Source organism: Pogona vitticeps, chromosome 7 (assembly GCF_051106095.1).
Source record: "Pogona vitticeps strain Pit_001003342236 chromosome 7, PviZW2.1, whole genome shotgun sequence".
In the NCBI taxonomy this organism is placed as follows: domain Eukaryota; kingdom Metazoa; phylum Chordata; class Lepidosauria; order Squamata; family Agamidae; genus Pogona; species Pogona vitticeps.
The window spans coordinates 23,876,192-23,893,637 of NC_135789.1; the positions used below are offsets into that span (position 1 = coordinate 23,876,192).

Below are 17,446 nucleotides of genomic sequence, written 5' to 3' on the forward strand. Positions count from 1 at the left end.
CATGGTTTTACAAAGGTTTATCACAATGGCACCATCCGCACGACGCCTGTCCTGTGCCGGGAAGGGGTGATCCACGTCCCAAAGACGCCTCCCCACGTGCGATTAAAGAGGGAGGGATCCCGAGGCACTTCTCTTAAGGTGTGGGTCCACCCCGAACCATTTTCTGCCCACGAGCAAAGTAACATTTTTGGGGGGGTGAGGGGTGGGGACAGGACTCTTCTCTCCAGTTTCATTTATCGGTTAAACTTACACGCCACCTCTCCCCAGTCGCAGAAGCAGCTTCTCTTCCCTATAGAACCACCACCCTGCAAGGTAGGCCAGGCTGAGCGAGAGAGGAAGGAAGGAAAGCGACTAGCCCAGAGCCAGTTTCAAGACTCGGTTCAAAACTCTCCAGACGACACCATTCTGGCTCCCAGTGTGGAAGGTGGAAAGAAAGGTAGGGAGCAGGAAAAAAAATCCTGGGGTCCTCTCAATGGCAGGTGATCGCGTTGGGAGGTTTTTTTGTTTTTTGCAATCTAGTATGTTGCCTTTAGTAGGTTTGGTTACAAGGGACCTTTCTGGGTTGGGGTGATGGTCCGTCCCTAGCATCACTATCCAATCATCCCTTCCCGACCTCTAAATTCAAAAGGACTCCCCCCACCTTTCCGCTCTGTGGCCTTTTCCTTCTCTAGAGTCATGTGTCGTTAGCCCCCACCCCACTCCAGTTTGCTCTTTGACCTTTTAGGAACAGCACCTTTTTAAAATTCTCTCTACTACGACAGTCTCAGAGTGAGTTATTGAGACTGTAAGTGCCAGTGGAGGAGGAAAAAGGGGTGGACTAGTGGAGCTTGAAGCTTTTCTGCTCTGCGAACTCCTGCCCCTCTGCCACAGATTGGACCCCACGTTTCCTTGTTTTTGTGTGTGTGTGTGTGTGTTTTCTCTCTCCTTAGCATGAAAAAGGACAGGAGGTGGGCAACTGGATCCTGGTGGCCAGATCCTGCGCCATCTAAGAACCAAGCTCAGGGTTCGAGGCCAGAAGCGTGTGCAAGAGAAACCACGGGCTTCAGCCGCTCATCGGCACCGAAAGGACGCGGTCGACTCACCAGGCTGTCCAGGCCACCCCCGAGGAGGTCCACAGCGCCCATCTGCATGGAGGACACCTGGGGGACGTTTGTGGGTGGGCCAAGGTCGAGGTTCAAAAGGTCGCCCAGGAGGTCGCCCTGGGAGGGGATCACCTGAGGCTGCTCGAGGTTCTGGGCGGCCATGGTCCCCACGGGACTATCTCCAGCATCGGTGCTGCAAAAGACAAGGAGAATCAGCCCTGTACCGCGGCTAGACACCCTACCTGCAGAGAAGGCCTCTTCCTAGAAAGACTCGTTAAAAACTGCTTTTAGGCATCAAAAAAATATTCTAAAATACTTATATTTTTTAAAAAAACACATTAACTGCTCAAATGGAAATCACGTGGGATTAGAGTGTCTGCAGGAGATTGGTTCGATGCCCTCCCCCCAGATGACGGAACAACACGTAGAAGCCGCGAACACAATACACCGCATGGCCTCTGGCTCCCTCCAGTGGCCGGGTCTGGTAAAGGCATCATAGAAATACATATAAATATGCATTTCTGGTTTTTTAATTTAATAATTTTCGGGCAACGGACTAGCGAATCAGCGGATACTGATCCTAGAGGAGGCTGTACTACAGAAGAGGCCTAGAAACCAAATGATATTTGCCAAAAAAGAGGGGAAAGATTAAAGAAAGGAAAAACAAAACAGAAGAGCGTCTAACACACAGGCTTCTATTAAAGACTTAAAAATATCCCAAAACACATCACTGCCTAGTCACTTCTTTTTTTCCCACCCCCTTGGCATGCTGGCAGAGAAAACCTGGCTTGACTTCACTGAAAGAAGGCAAGGATACGTCCCTGAAATTTAAAATACAGTAGGACCCCTGTATCCAAAGGCGGAAGTGGTCCCAAGGCCCCCACGGATGCTAAAAATTGTGGATAACAGTGAACAGTATACATCACATGCTAAAAGAAAAGAAAAAGCCAGAAAAAAATATTTTCACAATGTATTACCAGAACTGGCCAAAGAACATGTTACGAATTACAGTGGTGCCGCACTTTACAATTACCCCGCATTACGACAAATCCGCTTCACGAGGTTTTTGTGATCGCTTTTGCGATCGCAAAATGATGGTCTAAATAGGGTTTATCGCAAAATGATGGTCTAAATAGGGTTTTTTCACTTTGCGATGATCGGTTCCCTGCTTCGGGAACCGATTCTTCGCAAAATTATGTTTTTTAAAACAGCTGATCAACGGTTTCAAAATGGCTGCCGGGTAATTAAAATGGCTCCCCGCTGTGTTTAGGGACGGATTCCTCGCTATACAGGCACCAAAAATGGCCGCCGTATGGAGGATCTTCACTGGACTGTGAGTTTTTAGCCAATTGGAACACATTGAACGGTTTTCAATGCGTTTCAATTGGCTTTTTATTTTCGCTTTACGATGTTTTCGCTTAATAGCGATTTTCCTGGAACGGATTATCGCCATTAAGCGAGGCACCACTGTACAACATCATGCATACATAGCATGGTTTCTGGCTCCCTCCAGTGGCCAGTTGTGGTAAATACACTATAAAAATGCCTATTTCTAGTTTTTATCTTTTAATATTTTCAGATCATGGATAATTGAAACTGTGGATACTGGTCCTACCGTACTTTTCGTATGGTGCTGGGGGGCACATTTTGACAGCCAGGGGCCCACACACTTGTCTGCTTGTGCTGTAATCGAACACCCCGAGGTTCCCTGATTCGGTGAGACCATACCGAACGCCCTACCTCCCGTGGTGGATGGGCAGGTGCTTCCGGTGGATGCCATGGCTGCCCTCCACGAAGGCGTTGGGCGGCTTGTGGTACACGGAGGCCAGAGACCCAATGTGGCAGATCAGCTCGTCCAGCAGGGTGGGTTCGATCAGATCGGTCTCCTCCGAGATCAGGGGCTTCTCCGACAGCACCACTTCCTTGGCAGTAACCGGGTCCGTGGATAAGAGGCGCCAGTAGATGTAGCCACGGTCACGCAAGTCTGGATTGTCCGAGTCCTGCCGGCAAAAGCACAGGGCGATCCGTCAACGCCTCCTGCGTGACGCAACACCTTCTTTGCTCCAACAAGATCCCTGCAACCCTGGTTGAAAAGCTGACATGGTTTCCAGGGGCTGGTCCGGCTTCAGTTCCCAGAAGCCCCAGTCCCAAGGATTCTGGGATCTGTAGTCCACCCAAACTTGGGAACAATCCCCCTACGGGCAACAAAATATCCCAGATCACAGCCACCGGTGTCTGCGGGGTGTCTCGGAGGACGCAAATCTCCTTTCTCCAAAGCTACAAAACAGAATTGGACCTGAACCGGGTCTAGTAGACACAGCGGCAACTTTTCCCCCCGCGAAAAAAAACACCTTCCCGGCTTGATTTTGGGGAAGTTGCCCACACGGGCGGACAGAACTAAGGAAGCAGCTTCCTCCTGAAACCCCCCCCCCAAAAAAAAACTACCAAATGAAACAGAGAACAGACTCCTTTCTTTGTCCCACCAAAGCACCTTTCCAATGTAGTCAAGGGCCCTGCAGGCCCAACCCCTGGCCTCTAGCTTTCTCTGACAACTGCTACAGCCTGGGTGCTTCTCTGTTCTGCTTTCCTTTCCAGCCATCCTGCTCTCCCCACTGTCTTGTCACTCGTTAACTGCTGTGACACGTTGGCGTTTCCGACTTCGGCCAACTCTAAAAAGGTGCTACCAGCCCTGCTCAGCAAAGCCAAGGTGGTGGCTTTCTTTACTGAGTCCACCCATCTCACATTTGGTCCTCTTCTTCTCCTGTTGCCTTCAACTTTTCCCAGCATTCCTGTCTGTTTCTGGGAGTCTCTGTCTTTTCATGATCTACGTTTGAAGGACGATAGGCTCAGTGTAGCTAATTTTGATAATTGTTTTTTTTTTGTCTGCATCTCATACAGTTTAGCAACCGTCAGCCAAAAAAAGGAAAAACTTCGAAGTTTGGAAAGAGCCGTAGGAAAAAAAACATTGAAGGCAGAACAACCGAGCAACCACAGGGCCCAAGGTAATGTGCCAGGAGCAGTCTACCACAGTGATGCTCTCCGAATAACAAAAGAAGGAAGAAAAGGAGAATCGTCTTAGATGGGGCTTCTGCCCTGGAGATTCCTGCAATCTAAAGTGGAACGGGCAGGTGGAAAGGGTCGGGGAAGGGGGTCGAAGTGGGATTTCTGCAGGTTTTGTGCAAAAAAAAAAAAAAAAAAAAAAAAAAAAGCAGGAAATCCATGAGACTCAATAAAATAACACAGGCTGGGTAATGATTTCTATGGGTGAAACTAGGCAGCTGATCACAGCACTCCGCAGCAATGGCGGGCATGGGAGGTGAGGCGCAACGGGTTTGGACGCCCGTCTCATGCGCCGACGAGCAGGGGCAGGGACAAGTGCTGTCAGACCCACCCCCTGAACCCTAAATTATTCTGCACTTTTGAGCTGAGGGTGCAAAGCCTTATGGGACGCATCGGTCGGCTTGCACAACACAGCCGCCGGCATCTCTTGCCTGCGTCCCATCCAGCCTTGGGGATTCTAAACTATCGCTCCGATTGCGCGAGGAGAGCCGGAGAGGTTCGGCCACCCCGAATCTCCGTCGCCAAATTCCCGGCAAGCAGGAGGCGGTAAGCGTGAAAGAATCTGCAGGCGCATAAACGGCCTCGTACCCGGACTCTCGCCGCCCGTGGTAATCGGAGAGAGGTCACCTCTGAAAAGCAGCCTCAGGCCTGGCTAACAGCTGTGTAATCCCCTTTTCTTTTTAAAAAGCCTCTTATGTAATGGGTCAGCATGCATCGTGCCACAGTGGGAAATATTTTTCAGGCTTTTATCCAAAAACTGAAAGGCTGATGAGATCAACTTGTTGGCAACATTTTTACCTTCTTTGAAAATCTGAGGAAACGGGAAGGGTTTTTCCCCAGGAGGGGGCTTAAGGGGAAGAGTCAAGGCCCCCGAGATAAGAGGTCCCTGGGCATGATCAGCTTGACCGTCGCCAAGAGCAATGACCACCCGATAACAGCGGGGGAAACAGGAAGGCAATGCGTGCCTTAAACGTCCCTTCCCTTGGGGTTAAATTTCTGGGGGGTGGGCACATGGGGGCGGTGATGCGGCTACACCCCAGTCATTCTCATTCAACCCTTTCACGCACCCACGGAGCAAAGAGCCAATTTCACTGGCCGTAAAACGGCTAAAAGGATCTACCATCCATGTCTTAAGATCCTTGGGTCTCTCGCCAAACACAGCTTTTTCTGAGTTGTTAACTTTCACGTTCGCTCACATTTTAAAAATATAAAAGTTAGGTCTTTAAGGGGCCGTCCCGTTTTTGCCTTTAAAAAAACCTTTTATTTCCATTTTGCACAGATTAACACGGCCACCTCTTCGAATAACATGGACATTTGGCTGGCCCTGTCAGGACACTGTTGCAGGGGGTCTTAATTTGACAATTCTACAGCTTTCCTTTTCCAAGACCGGGCATTGGGAGGGGGAGAGGGACTCCGAAGTCTGGCTTACCTGCGTGGCAAGACTGAGCACCTGCTGGACCAGCTCCTGCGTCTCCGAGGGCTTCTTCAAAAACAGTTTCACAATTGCAGTGAGTAAAGTGAGCTGGACCTAAAATAAAACCCAGAGAAGACTGAGATCAAGGCTTCCGGCTGATCCTTCCACCACCCGCCTTCCTAAAATCCAGCAACAGGAAGCCGAAAAATAGGGGAGTCCTCCTTCATCAGCACCAGCCAGGATCCCAAACCCAGAAAAGTCAATTTGAAAAGAGTAGACAAAAAAGATTGATCAGCCAGAATCCTGCTACTGAGTCTTGAGTGGCAATTTGCCCCTTGTCCAAAAGGTGCTGGCTGCCGTCCTCAGTGCGCACTGGAAACACAGTCAGGCCCTCCATTGTGACCAGCCTTTGGCTGAAAAAATCTGTGTGACTTCCCTTATTCACAAGTAAATTGGCAACAGTATTCTTAGGTTCAATCCATTTGGATATACAGTGGTGCCTCGCTTAGCGATTGCTTCGTTTAATGACAAAATCGCTTAGCGATGACTTTTTCGGAGCGTGTTTATGCTTCGTTCAACGATGGTCCCTATGGGCGATTTTCACTTAGCGGTGGTTGGGACCATGCTTCGCATAGCGATTAAATTTTGGGTCCCCTGTTTTGCTTAACGATGGTTTAAACAGCCTCATGTTTGTTGTTTTTTAAATGTTTTTCTGCTATTTATAAAGTTAAAGTTTACTGTTTAAAATGTTTAAAATCATAAAGAGCACTTAATAAACCCTTTGTTAACCAAATTTGACTTTGTTCTGACTCTTTTTTAATTTGTTGTTGTATTTTCCCCCCACTGAGATGCACTGAATAGGTTTCAATGCATTTCAATTGGGGAACTGCGTTTCGCTTAGCGATGTTTCCTATGGCAATTTTCGCTTAAGGATGGCAATTTGTTCCGATTGGAACAGATTATCTGGTTTTCAATGCATTTCAATGGGAAACCGCATTTCACTTAGCGATGAAATCGCTTAGCAGCAATTTTTTTGGAACCAATTAACATCGTTAAATGAAGCACCACTGTAACTGGTTATTTTAGTCCACCCGAAAACTGACAGCTGATGAGAAAGATCAGTCTTATTCCTCTGCTTGTCTCTATAAACACACAAATAATGCCCAAAAAGGCAATGACTGCCACAGAAAGGATGATTATCCAGTGACTAAAAGGGCCACCTACAAAACAAGATTTTGATATTTTTTTACCGGATTGTCCTTAAGCGCTACGGAAAACAAAGGTCACACAACGTTTATGTATTTCTTTATACTGAAGCTATAAATATTTCTCACCGTTCTACAGATGGGCCACTGACAATAAACTTAAGTCTTTAGACTCGCTAGGGAGAACTGTAGAACTTCGCAGCTGTTCATGAGCTACCATTACCACTACCATCATATTTCAGCACCGGACAGGCTGGTTAGGGATAATGAGAACTAGAGTCCACTAACATGTGAAGAACCTCAGGCTTGGTGTCTTGATCTGGTGAATTGGTGGAAAATCAGAAGGAACAAGAAAGTCTGCATTTGAGTAGGACCCCTGTATTGGTTCCAAGGCCCCCAGCAGATGCTCGAAAACGTAGATTACAGCGAACGCTGTTACATCACGTGGTCTCTGGCTCCCTCTAGTGACCAGTTCTAGCAATGCCACCTTCAGAAATATATATTTCTAGGATCCTTCTTTCAGACTGTGGATAAGTGAATCAGCGTATCCTGATCCTGTGGATAAGGGCCCCCCCACTGAACAGCCCTGTGACCGGAGCTACCCGGACACAGCCAGTAGCTAAAATACAGATCATCCTTTTTCTTCTGTAGAGAGAGAGAGAGAGAGACCGAGGGGGTACCTGAGTGCTTTCATCATGGAATCCTTCCAGAAAGCTCTCCAGAAGCTCGTCCGCGTTATCGATGCGCTCCGCGTATTCGCCCACGATCCAGATCATGGCGGCTCGGGCGTCGGGCTCGTCCAGAGAGTCCAGGTTCTCGCAGAGGGTGGCAATGATGCTCTCGTACCTAAAGGCAGATTTTAAAAGAAGCTTGGGGTTTGATCCTCGGACCTCACTGGGCGACACTTTTTCTACCACCTCGGAAGGCCTTTCCATGTTTCTAGTTCTCAGGCTCAAAAGCCTCTCCCCTGAACTCTCTACCCAGGTTGCAGCCGGAGGCAGAAACCTCTCGCATTTCGGACTGCTCGTGGCATCAGCCGGTGCGAGCTGTTTCCTAGGGAATCACATGACACATGGAAGATGGGGAACCAGCTGGATTCTGATCTGTGCCCAAACTGGAGCTTTTCGGTCCTGTGGCAGGACTGCAGTAGGAACCCATCTCCATGGGGGTTTGTTCTAAACCCCTCGCAGATGCTGAAACATCTGGATTATAGTGATTGCTATACAGTGGGGTCTCGACTTACGAACGACCCGACTTGCGAACAATTCGAGTTACGAACCTGCCCTATAGGGACAGTAAGGACTCGACATGCGAACTTCCCTCGAGTTACGAACAGGGAAAAAAGTCCCCCCTCCCTCCCCTTAGAGGCTTCTGGAGGGGGGAAAAGGGTCAGAAACTTAAAAATAAACACTGTACTGTTAAATAAAGTCACTTACCAGGCCTTGGTAGCCCCCAAACCACAGGAAAAAGAGCAGGAAAGAGCTAAAAGCCGACACCCAGAAAGAGCCTGGCAGCCATTTTGTGGTTCCCCCCCCCCGCCTAACAGCTGATCGGCTGGCTCTGAGCAGGCTTCCGGAGGCTTGCTCAGCACCTAAAAAGCCTGCCTGAGTGCCTTTGTGCTGAAAAAATCAGCATAACATGCTTTAAAACATTATTTAAAATTGGCTTTGTTTAAAAAAAAAAGAGTTCTAAAGTGCTGCCTTTAGTGTTCCCTGCCTTCCCTGAACCTAAGGGGAAAAAAGAAAGAAAATATCCCCCTCTAGTGGCAGAAGGCAGAATAGCAGCTTCCCATTAGTTTCTATGGACAGAAAAGAGCAGATACGGATTAAATGGTTTTCAATGCATTCCTATGGGAAATGCAGATTCGACTTAAGAACTTTTCGACTTGAGAACCACCTTCCAATACGGATTAAGTTCTTAAGTCGAGACCCCACTGTACATAGCATGGTCTCTGACTCCCTCTAGGGGCCAGTTCTGGTAATTTCATCTTTATAAATATGTATTTCTTGATTTTTTTCTTTTAATATTTTTAATATATTCAGACCATGGATAAGCGAATCAGTGCATACTGATCCCGCCGATACAGGCTCCTGCTGTAACAACACAAAGCACATCAAACGGTTGTTGCTCGTTTCTCCTCTTCCAGCTCTGGATTCTCCAAACTCTTCACTGCAGGCAACGTCCAGCACTCCCACCTTTTTTAGTAGTATCAGCGATGTGGGAGCTTGGAAAAGTTACTTCCTTGGGGGGGGGAGTCCCTCCTCCCAGAACCACCGCTCCTACCAGGATTGTGAGAGCGAGACCCGAGAAGTGAATTCTCCTGCGCTCTGCGCATGGTCACATCTGCAGCAACAAATTCAGATAAAACGGTGCAAGGTTTCCCCATTTGGGGGGGGGGACAGTCTCTTACTTGTTAGGGTATTTGCGGAAAATGTCTCGGATCACCACAATGGCTTCCTGGACCACGTAGTTGACCTTCGTCTGGATGAGGTCCAGCAGGGTGCTCACGCAGCGCTCGGCGGATTGCTGGGGAGAGAGAGAGAGAGAGAAAAAACAGAGGCGACCCCTTAAAATGGAGGCTCAGTTCAGGATCCAAGCTCGCGACTCCGCAAATCATTCTTCCTGCATCCCGAGTTTTATGCCCAACAGAACATCCCTAACCTGGGTTGGCCATTTATTTACTTATTGGACTTATTGGCCATCCCGAAGAAGCCTTCCGCTCAATGTCACAAATGGTGAGCCTTGAAAATTTCCTGTTTTTCTGTGCCATGGAGTCAGAACCGACTTATAGCAACCCTAACGGGGCTTTCAAAATAAGTGATACATTTAAGGAGTGCTTTTACCAACACAGTGAGTTTCCATGACTGAGTGGGGATTCGAACTCAGGCCTCCCGAGTCTTGGTCCATTACTCTATCCCTAACACAGCACTGGGTATCTGAGATGTTTAAATAGGGTGAGAAAAATGCACATCTCTCCTTGTAGGTGCTTCCAAATTTGGCCTGCAAACCCTCCTCCAAAATGTCAATAATATCTCCACGGAGAATCCCGTATCAACGAAACCAGGAACAGCTCCGCTGAGCCTTATGATGCTCCTTGTAAAGATTTCGACAGCTTCCAGGCACATTCCATGACATCCGGGGTTGCAATATACAGTTGCTGGGAATAACAGGGTGAGGGCCATAGCTAGACTGAATGGCTGGATAGCTCAGTGGTTTAGACTTCTGGCTTGCAGAGTCAAGAGGTTGCGAATTCGATTCCTCCACTGGGCCTCCCAGACAGGGGCTGGACTCCATGATTTATAAGGTCCCTTCAAGCTCTGCTGTTCTAAGGTTATTACTATTATAATTCTTCTAACGAAATAGCCTTTTTTGGTTGTTGTAAGCTTTTTGGGCTGTCTGGCCGTGTTCTTGAGGTTTTTCTTCCCGACGTTCCCCACGGCCAGAAACCCCGAAAAACCTACAACCAACATCGGATCCTGGCCGTGAAAGCCTTCGAGAAGACATTGAAACTGTTTTTCTTTCTTTTTGGGGTGTGTGTGTGTGTTTGTTATCAGTTTTAATTATTTCTATTTTCATTTGTGTTTTCTATTTCATGAGACTGTAACCTGCCCAGAGTAGGGCTGTGACATTAATGGGAGCAGGATACAAACTGAATGAATGAATGAATGAACGAACGGATGAATATTATAAGTATTGCAGGAAAACAGAGGAGGACACCTATGATCTCCCTTTTTAGCACCGATTTATTCAATGAGGACCAGACTCTTATTTCTATTTTTAGAGGACGGGCTGCAGCTCAGTAAAAATTCCGTGATTCAGGGCTTGACTCCTGCTGGACACCCAGAAACACGGCCGGGTCGCTTCGTACTGCGCTTCAGATATACCAGCGTAAGACACAGTGGCCTCCTGGTTACGATCCTCCAGCTCATTCTCTCTAAGGTTGTCCCTTGTTGTAAAGAATGGGGATTCCAGAGAGTTCGTCTAACTGCAAACCGCATCCAAACCTGATCAAATCGCTCTGACTTTCAGAAAGCTGAAAAGGACAAGGCACAGAAAAAGGCAGGAAAAAGAGAAAGTGTTCCTTACTTCGACTTTAATAGCACATCGGCCGATGGCGCGCACAGCTTTGCGGACAAAATCCACATCCACCTCTGTGGCATACTCCTTGAGCTCTGCCAGGACCTGTGCAAAAAACATCAGAGATTTAACCGGGCTGTAGCAGTTATCTTATGTGTTAGAAAAAACAAAATGAAGCTAAAAAACTCTTCCAATACAGGAGGGCCCCTTTATCCACAGGGGATTGATTCCAAGCCTTCCATGGATGCTGAAAACCACAGATAATAGCATACCCTATGCATAGCACAGTAGAACAAAAAACCCAGAAAAAAATTATTTTCACCATGTGTTACCAGAACTGTCCACTAGAGGGAGTCACATGCCATGCTATGAATTCTTCAACAACAAAAATACATTGTATGGTCTATGGCTCCCTCTAGTGACCAGTTCTCGTAAATACATCATGGAAATACATATTTCTTGTTTTTTTCTTTTAATATTTTTAATATTTTCAGACTGTGGATAAGTGAAACTGCAGACACCAACGCCACAAATACAGGGGTCCTAGTGTATTTATAGGTGCATCTTCTCCTTGGAATGTCCTGGCTTTGATTTAATCAAAAGAAAGCAGTTTTCCTTTTTTTAAAAAAACCCAAAAACCCAAACGTTTCTAGTCCTCATTGGAGGGGGAAAAGACACCCCGGAAATGTATGCTTACTATACCATAGAGTAAAATGAAGACACTTGTTTTTTTAAAAAATATAGTTCATGCCAGTTTCATTCCCATGTTTCTCATCTCATAGAAGGCAGACAGGACCGGTTGAGGCACTTACCTGGGCGATGTTAGCTTGGGAGGCTAAGCGGATCATGATGTCCAGCTTCTCAAGCTTCACATAGATGGGGTCGTTGTACTTCACAAAGAACACCTTGATCTCCTGCTTCAGGATTTCAGGTCTAGGAGAAGAAAAGACACCCAGGATTGCCAGCAAGTCCCTAGAAATCTTCTATTTCCAGCCAAAGGTTGGCTTGTTATGCATTTCTTAACTTCACTTTTCTAGGGTTCTGTTCCAGGCGCTGAACCTATTTTGGGCCCACGTCATTTGCCCGAAAGCTTCACAGGCCCCTTCCCCCCCCCCCCCAGCTTCTGACCTTTTCTGCACAATCAGGTTGATGTTCCTCAAGGCGACGTACTGGACCTCGGGCTCGCCGGACAGCAAGGTGACCAACGGCGGGGCCAGCTTCTTCAGCAACATGTTGTAGTAATCCGACTCCTTGGGAAGGAGCTCCAGGAATTTCATGAGCACTTTGACAGCCGAGAGCACCACGGCGGAGTTGGCGTGGGAGAGGCGGGGCGTCACGCGCTCACAGATACTGGTGGGGAAGAGAACAGAAAGAAGGTCAAGCTATAAGGAGGGGGGGTTTCCAAGTTTTCATAAAAATATACTGGGCTTTACTGGGAGGGTTATCGGCTAGATTTCAGAAGCCGAGAAGGAGAAAGAAAAAAACAACAACCCCAAAGCGGTGCCATCCCGAACCAAAGGGCGAAATTGAGCTACCTCTGGGCTTCCCGATCGTCCTTGGGATTATAGTTGGAGAGACAATCCAGGATGAAGATCTGGCCCCACTCGGTGCACTCGTTCAGCGCAGTCAGGAGCTTGTTGATGTTCTGGGGGTTCAGGTCCAGCAGGTTGCTATTGGGGTGCGACTCGCTGATTTCCGATAAGGCAGCAACGGCGTTGGCCACGACCTAGTGGTTGGGGGGGGAACAGGGCTTTGTTAGCCAGCGGTGGAACTGAATGCTGGAAATTTTTGGGGGGGGAAACCAAGGCAGACACACCCCTTGGAATAAGACCACCGTCGGGGGGGGAAAATGAAATTAGGTAGGGGATCCGTGAGAAGGGCTAAGCCCATTCCCGCTGGCCAAACCTCCTTTTCTTATGGATCTGCTAACTCAGCGGTACCCAATCTTGGGGGTTCAAGTGTTCTTTGAACTACAATTCCCAGAAGCCTTCTCACACACACACACCCCACTGTGCCAGATTTCTGGGAGTTGCAGTCCAAGAACAGCTGGGTGACTCAAGATCGGGAACCACTGGACTATGATCGGCCAACTGAAAGTCTTGGCCGGCTGAGGTCTATCCCCCCCAAATCTGCTGCCGGGACAGCTGTGCTCGGGAGTGGGAGGGTCTGAGCCGGACCTGGTCTGAGACGCCCGCCAACCCGTAGACACGGCACCTGTGCCAAGAGTCGGCCCAAGGGGAGGGTATTCTTAAATCATTTCCAAAATCCTTTGGCAAGGAGGACGGGGTTTGGATAGTTGGCTGCTTGTTGGCCTAGTCTCTGATCATCTTGGCTAGCGAAAGCCGTCTTTCGAGTCCACTGGGCGTCTTGAAATCTTTAAAACAAGAAAAACTAATTCCATAAAATGTTACGGCCCTGCTTCTGCTTTTTGTTATTACTGATTCATTTTACATTTATGTCATAGGAATGTAAGACTGAAACATCTGGTTTGGGAAGGGTGCCTCTGTAGACCTTTGGTTTAGATGGGCGGGGTAGAAATCTAATAAAATAAATAAAATAAAAATGAAACCCCTTCTGAAGGAGTCTTGAGCTGGCAAGAAAGGGGGCAGAGCAGGCCCGACGACATGTAGAGATCACCCTATTAACTGGTCTACTATCTCTGGAGGCAAAAAGGTTGAAACTGAGGCTGTCCTACTTTGGGCACTTTCATGAGAAAGCAGGATTATCTCTGGAAAAGACCTTCATGCTGGGAAAGGTGGAAGGCAGCAGGAAAAGAAGAAGGCCCCAGTGTGAGATGGATTGATTCCCTAAAGGAAACCACAGGCTTGAATTTGCAAGAACTGAGCAGGGCACAAAGGAACTTACAATTTTCTTTTTAAATCTGTATCGCACACTCCAGACTCTGCACAGAAAAAAAAAATCACATTTTTGATCTTTTGGAATTGTGGAGGGCAATCAAAAACACCTCTGGTGATATTCTGGGGCTGCTAGGATTTTATTGGGGGAGGTTTAATGATTAGCAAGAGGAAGTCACAGAAATATTATTATTATTATTATTATTATTATTATTATTATTATTATTATTATTATTATTATTATTATTATTATTATTATTATTATTATTATTATTATTAACACCCATTATGCCACCCTTGTCCTCTTCCGTCTTAAGACAAAATTTAGGGGACTGAAAAACGCAGAAACCAGACACGCTTCTAAAGCGTTTGCATCGAGAATGCCAGGAAAGCGGAGGAAGTGAAGGCCACGTTTGGAAAGGAAGCAATGAAAAGAAACTCTTTTGAGGAAGGGAACTCACAGCGGGCGATCGCAGACGCGAGGCGAGCGAAAGGAAGAGAACTGTAGCCCGCGAGTCAAAGATCAGCCTTCGCTGTGTGCTAAAATTAAATTTTAAAATAAAAAAGGTAGCCAGCGGCAGCCCAGCAGGAGGAGCAAAAAAATTACAGGGGTAAGTTTCAGTGAAAGGGGCCCTATTATTATTCGGTAGAAAATGACGCAGGACAGATCTCGAGGATCGGCAGAGGCCTTAATTGTACGGCACACTGTACGTTCGGTTCCTACCGCGTGGGATGGAATCACAGACTTTAATGCAAGCAAGGACACACACACACACACACACACACACACACACACACACACACATACACACACACAAAGACAAAAGCACATGATACGTATATGCAAACTTCCTCCAGGATGCAAAAATATATGCATTTTTAAAAAGATGACGGCAATGGAAAAGTACTTAAGTGAATGACTAATTTTTAATTTATTTACTGCACTCATGCGCTGCCTTTCTCGACAGGACGCAAGGTGGGTCGCATCTTGATAAGAGAAAGGGAGGAGTAAAAACAATAGGCAAGCTGTATTTAAAATGAATCAATGTGGGGATATTAAAATCGTTGTAGAAAAAGAGATTGAAGTGTATAAAAGTGTTTTAAAAGCAGATTAAAAAGGACTGGCAGCAAGCCTAGGGTAGCTAGCTACCCCTAAATTTGATATTAAATATTATATAGCTGAATCAGAAATGGCGCACTAGTTTTAGGTGGGCGAAGGCACTCCTGGCCACTGCTGAAACCTGGGCATCTTGGCTCAGAGACGAAGCCAGAAAGGGCAACCCCCCCTCCAAACTGCCCGCCTGTGTTTTCAGAGGGGGCATAACCCCATCCAGCACAGGCAGCATCCTTATGCTTTGATCCGCCTCCCGACTGAGCGGGGGGGCCCTCCGCCTTGCCTGGATTAAGTGCCAGTTTATTCGCCCTCATCCAGTCTGTTACTGACACCGGACCCTGATCTAGAGCGGAGGCAGCTTCCTTGGATTTAGGTGGAAAGGAGGGACCGAGCTGGGTGTCATCCGCATGCTGGTGGGACCGAACCCCAAAACTCCAGACCGCTTCTCCCAGCGGTTTCCTGTGGATGCTAAATAGCGTAGGGGACAAAAGAGAACCCCGAGGGACCCCACGGGCCAAAAGGCCAGGGTCTCGAAGAGGAATCCCCCCCCTCCAGCCCCACCTCCTGGATTCTCTCCTCTAGGAAGGACTGGAGACTCCTTCAAAGGGGGCCTCCGAGTCCCATCCCCGAGAGAGAGACAGAGAGACAGCCCAGAAGGCGGCCATGGGCGGTGGTATCAAGAGCCCCTGAGAGGTCCGGCAGAACCAACAGGGATATGGATCCCCTGGTCTAGCTCATAGCATAGGTCACCCACCAAAGCAGACTCTATCCCATAACCGGGCCTTAAACCAGACTGGAATGGATCCAGGAACACCTGGCGCTGAGAAGCCAACACCTGTTCTAATACTTCATCCAGAAAAGGAACACTAGAATACTGAGTAAAGACTAAGGAAGAAGGGGAAATAAAGCAAAAAAAGGTAGACTATTTGCAAACAAAAAGGCAGATTATTCAAGGTAAAACAAAGAAGGAACAGAATTCATCCGGTAAAGAACCTAGAAAGGTTGTTTGGAATTATTTAGGACTCCCACCTACAGCACCAGGATAGCTATGATGATGAACAAGGGCCTAAAAACAGAAGATGATCACAGCAATTCATGGATATAACCCATTAATTGGTTACTCTGAACTCTTCTTACATTTTTCTGCTATTTAAAGAAAAACTGCTCTTTAGAAGAATATCAAAATAGAAACACATCCGCCTTTAACAGGATCAGTTGTTTTCCACAGAGATAACAGAAGTCTGAGTTTCTGTCCCCCCCCCCCCTTTTTAAGCTCCAGTTCTGACGAGGGGGAGATAAAACGAAGCACATGAAAGAAAGCTCTCCCGCTCGGTAACCATGAGGCGGGCCCGTCCGCTCCGGTGAGAACACAACGTTCCCGAGAAGCCATCCGTGTTCATGCGCGGAAGTCTAAATAAAGGCATGTTGGAAAAGGTGCCCGGCAGGAGCCCTGATGGGCGTCTCGTTACTTTGTGGAAAGGGGGGGGGGAGAGAGAAAAAGGAGATGGTGGTGAAAAAAAAAGAGAGTGAAGCCAGGCAATTTTTTTTCTGGGTTGGTGTGTCTCAAAAAGTCATAAGGAGATCCATCAGGACAATTCATCTAATCACAATGCACAGGACTGGTTCGAAGTTCAAAAAAAAAGCACACAGCTTTCATGCGACGCAATTGTATTTTAACTGTTCTTTTTTTTTTACTGTATTTAAATCATTGTAAGCTGCCCAGAGACCTTTGGGTTGTGTGGGTGGCATTTGTTAAATAAATAAATAAATAAATAAATAAATAAATAAATAAATAAATAAATAAATAAATAAATAAATAAATAAATAAATAAATAAACAAACAAACAAACAAACAAACAAACAAACAAACAAATAAAGGTGGTTCTCAAGCAAACAAGGCGTCCTGTGTCCTCCGTTCTCTACCTGCTCCGCAAAAAATGCACACGTAGCAAGCATGTTTCAGTCCTGCCCTGTGGAACCTCTCTCCACTTGAGCCGTGCCGGGGAACGGACCTGAAATTCGCAGTGGCGGAGGGTTCCCATTCCGTCCTGAGCGCCTGCTCCTCCCCACCCCCCCCCCCCGTAAGAGGGGTCCAACCTCTCCCCCGGGGTCTTTCTTGGCCGTCATAGGGGAAGAGCCTTACCATGGGGTTGGAGTCGGCGATGAGGTCCCGGAGGGAGTCCAGGAAGCCCTGATCCTCCACCATCTGAGCGTTGATGTCGTGGAGCTTGGCCACGCAGACGGCCGCCGTCTTGCGCACGTAGGGGTCCTCGTCCTTCAGGCACTTGCGGAGCGGCTCGCAGAGGTACTCGGTGATCTTGTCCACACGGATGCAGCCCATCGTGCGCACGGCCAGGGCGCGGATGAGAGGGTTGGGGTCCTCGCAGTCCTGGAGGGGTCAAGCAAGGAAGGGACAGTCGGACGGGCGGCTGTTTGGTGCAGGCGTGGCTCCCCTTCCCCTCTCTTGCAAGGAGGACGTGCCGCCTGAGCTCCAAACGACGAGCCCTCTCGAACGAGAGGAGGAACCACAGGCATGGGCCGGCATGGAGGGGGACGCCAAGAAGGAGGTGGAAATGCCACACCGCAGAAAAAGCCGTTCTACGGAAGGCTCAGGGGAACCACCGAGCCGGGGGCCCACC

The 17,446-nt window shown here is 47.8% G+C and overlaps 1 protein-coding gene across 6 annotated transcripts in view; it reads right to left on the minus strand.

The window, feature by feature from the left end:
* AP2B1 (adaptor related protein complex 2 subunit beta 1) overlaps window positions 1-17,446 on the minus strand; it is a 50,968-nt gene that overhangs the window by 22,145 nt on the left and 11,377 nt on the right. For all 6 annotated transcript variants that reach the window (XM_072978329.2, XM_072978328.2, XM_072978325.2 and 3 more), the window contains exons 5-14: window positions 16,951-17,196; window positions 12,374-12,564; window positions 11,967-12,188; window positions 11,651-11,771; window positions 10,848-10,943; window positions 9,172-9,287; window positions 7,442-7,607; window positions 5,572-5,670; window positions 2,823-3,082; window positions 1,083-1,275 (exon numbers count right to left, since the gene is read on the minus strand). In XM_072978329.2, coding sequence (XP_072834430.1) covers window positions 1,083-1,275; window positions 2,823-3,082; window positions 5,572-5,670; window positions 7,442-7,607; window positions 9,172-9,287; window positions 10,848-10,943; window positions 11,651-11,771; window positions 11,967-12,188; window positions 12,374-12,564; window positions 16,951-17,196 — 1,710 coding nt within the window. The remainder of the gene's footprint in view (window positions 1-1,082; window positions 1,276-2,822; window positions 3,083-5,571; window positions 5,671-7,441; window positions 7,608-9,171; window positions 9,288-10,847; window positions 10,944-11,650; window positions 11,772-11,966; window positions 12,189-12,373; window positions 12,565-16,950; window positions 17,197-17,446) is intronic.